Below are 1887 nucleotides of genomic sequence, written 5' to 3' on the forward strand. Positions count from 1 at the left end.
TGCAAACAGACGGCCACGATGTTAGCATGAGAGCAAAAGGCTCATGTTCAGCATGATCTGTTCTGCTTCCGTGTCAGATGGCTATGGGAGCAGGACCACGCTGCAGAATTATTAAATAAGTCTTACAAAGTTTCGCGTTTACTTTTCTTTTACGCGATCCCCCCTTACCCACCTTTGCATCCTTGCAATTATATATACACTTCATCACATCTCGAAAGGCCAATCCACTCCAGACTCTCTCTCTCTCTCTCTCTCTCTCTCTCTGGAGAGACCATGGGCAACAACACCACACCCACCCTCACCATCTTCCTCTCTCTCGTGCTCTTCCACATCTGCTGTAGCTCCGCTTACGATCCGGACATGCTCCAAGACATCTGCGTTGCCGATACCTCCTCTGCCACCAAGGTCAACGGCTTCCCCTGCAAGGATCCCTCCAAGGTGAACCCCTCGGACTTCTCGTTCGCCGGTCTGGCGACCCCAGGGGCGACCAACAACAGCGTGGGCTCGCTGGTGACCTCGGCCAACGTCGAGAAGGTCCCGGGCCTCAACACGCTCGGGGTCTCCCTGGCTCGGATCGACTACGCCCCTGGCGGCGTCAACCCTCCCCACACCCACCCTCGGGCCACTGAGATCGTGTTCGTGCTGGAGGGGACGCTGGAGGTGGGCTTCATAACGACGGCCAACGTGCTGATCGGAAAGACCATCGGCAAGGGAGAGGTGTTCGTCTTCCCCAGGGGGCTCGTCCACTTCCAGAAGAACGCCGGAACCACCAACGCCGCCGTGATCGCCGGCTTCAACAGCCAGCTCCCCGGAACGCAGTCGATCGCCGCCACCCTCTTCGGGGCGGCGCCGCCGGTCCCCGACGGGGTCCTGACCAAGGCCTTCCGCATTGGAACCAAGGAAGTGAAGAAGATCAAGTCCAGGTTCGCACCAAGCTGAGACAGTGGATGTGTCTGCTACCGGTCTGCTGGACACTTTCAGATTTTCTGTTTTTTTCTTGTCTTTCTCTCAATTTGAATTGTGATGTTTTATTATCTCTCTCTCGTCTCTTTGGGTGCCTGTCAGACATTAATAAATTTGACAAATAAACTCACAGCAACCGTTTTTATGAGACCCTACCAACTTGTGTTGGCTTTTCTTTATTTTTTTATTTCGAGTCTAATGCACGGGGGGGCATGTTTGTGCGTCGCGGGAAACTTGGGCTTTCCGCACAAAATGCACAAAGAACAGAGCATTTCAAATTTCCAACGATAACCTCCCCATTTCCGCGGAAAGTTTTTCCACGGGCAGAATAGGACTACTTTACCACAGAAGGAAACTTCCGGTGGATTTTCGTGCGGAACCCACTTTTCCTGTTGCGCAAACACGCCCTAAGAGGGAGTTTGATACACACGCGAGGTTTTTAGTTACGGTATTCATCAGTCGTTGGCATCCTGCGTTATAACGCGTCGAGCGGGGCGCTGTTTGTCAGCGTCCGGGATGTGCGTCGCAGTGTGTATCAAACGTTACACGCACGCTGCGGGTGCCGCTTTGTCTCCGCGGTGGTGTGGGTCGTCCTGCGTATCAAACACGACCAAAAGGGTTTGGAGGAGCAAAGGGATGAAAGCGGTCCCCGCAGAAGTGTGCGTCATCCTGCGTATCAAACACGAGCAAAAGGGTTGGAGGAGCAAAGGGGTGAATATCCAACTGACCGGTATAATAAAACCTTATAGGTGTCTCCAAATGTCCAACTTCAAAACTAAAACAAAGGATGCCATTTTCTTTATATTCATTCAAAACATAAATGCCCAAATGCCATCCCTTGGGATTTCATTGATACAAGTTATTTTGATCAAATCCAACTCCATAGATGTGATCTACATCATTCATTTAGTGATGATCGACATT

General features: G+C 51.6%; 1 protein-coding gene across 1 annotated transcript; it reads left to right on the forward strand.

The window, feature by feature from the left end:
* The first annotated feature begins 225 nt into the window (after window positions 1-225).
* LOC149826708 (germin-like protein 5-1) lies at window positions 226-1116 on the forward strand. Its single transcript, XM_090018952.1, has one exon. The coding sequence runs from the start codon at window positions 274-276 to the stop codon at window positions 937-939; it is 666 nt and encodes a 221-aa protein (XP_089875078.1). The 5' UTR covers window positions 226-273; the 3' UTR covers window positions 940-1116.
* The last annotated feature ends 771 nt before the right edge of the window (window positions 1117-1887 follow it).

The sequence above is a fragment of the Nuphar pumila genome, chromosome 10 (genome assembly GCF_984573655.1).
Source record: "Nuphar pumila chromosome 10, dmNupPumi1.hap1.1, whole genome shotgun sequence".
Classification (NCBI taxonomy): domain Eukaryota; kingdom Viridiplantae; phylum Streptophyta; class Magnoliopsida; order Nymphaeales; family Nymphaeaceae; genus Nuphar; species Nuphar pumila.

Coding starts and splice junctions, on each gene's coding strand:
- LOC149826708 (XM_090018952.1), top strand. CDS start 274: ATGGGCAACAACACCACACCCACCCTCACCATCTTCCTCTCTCTCGTG.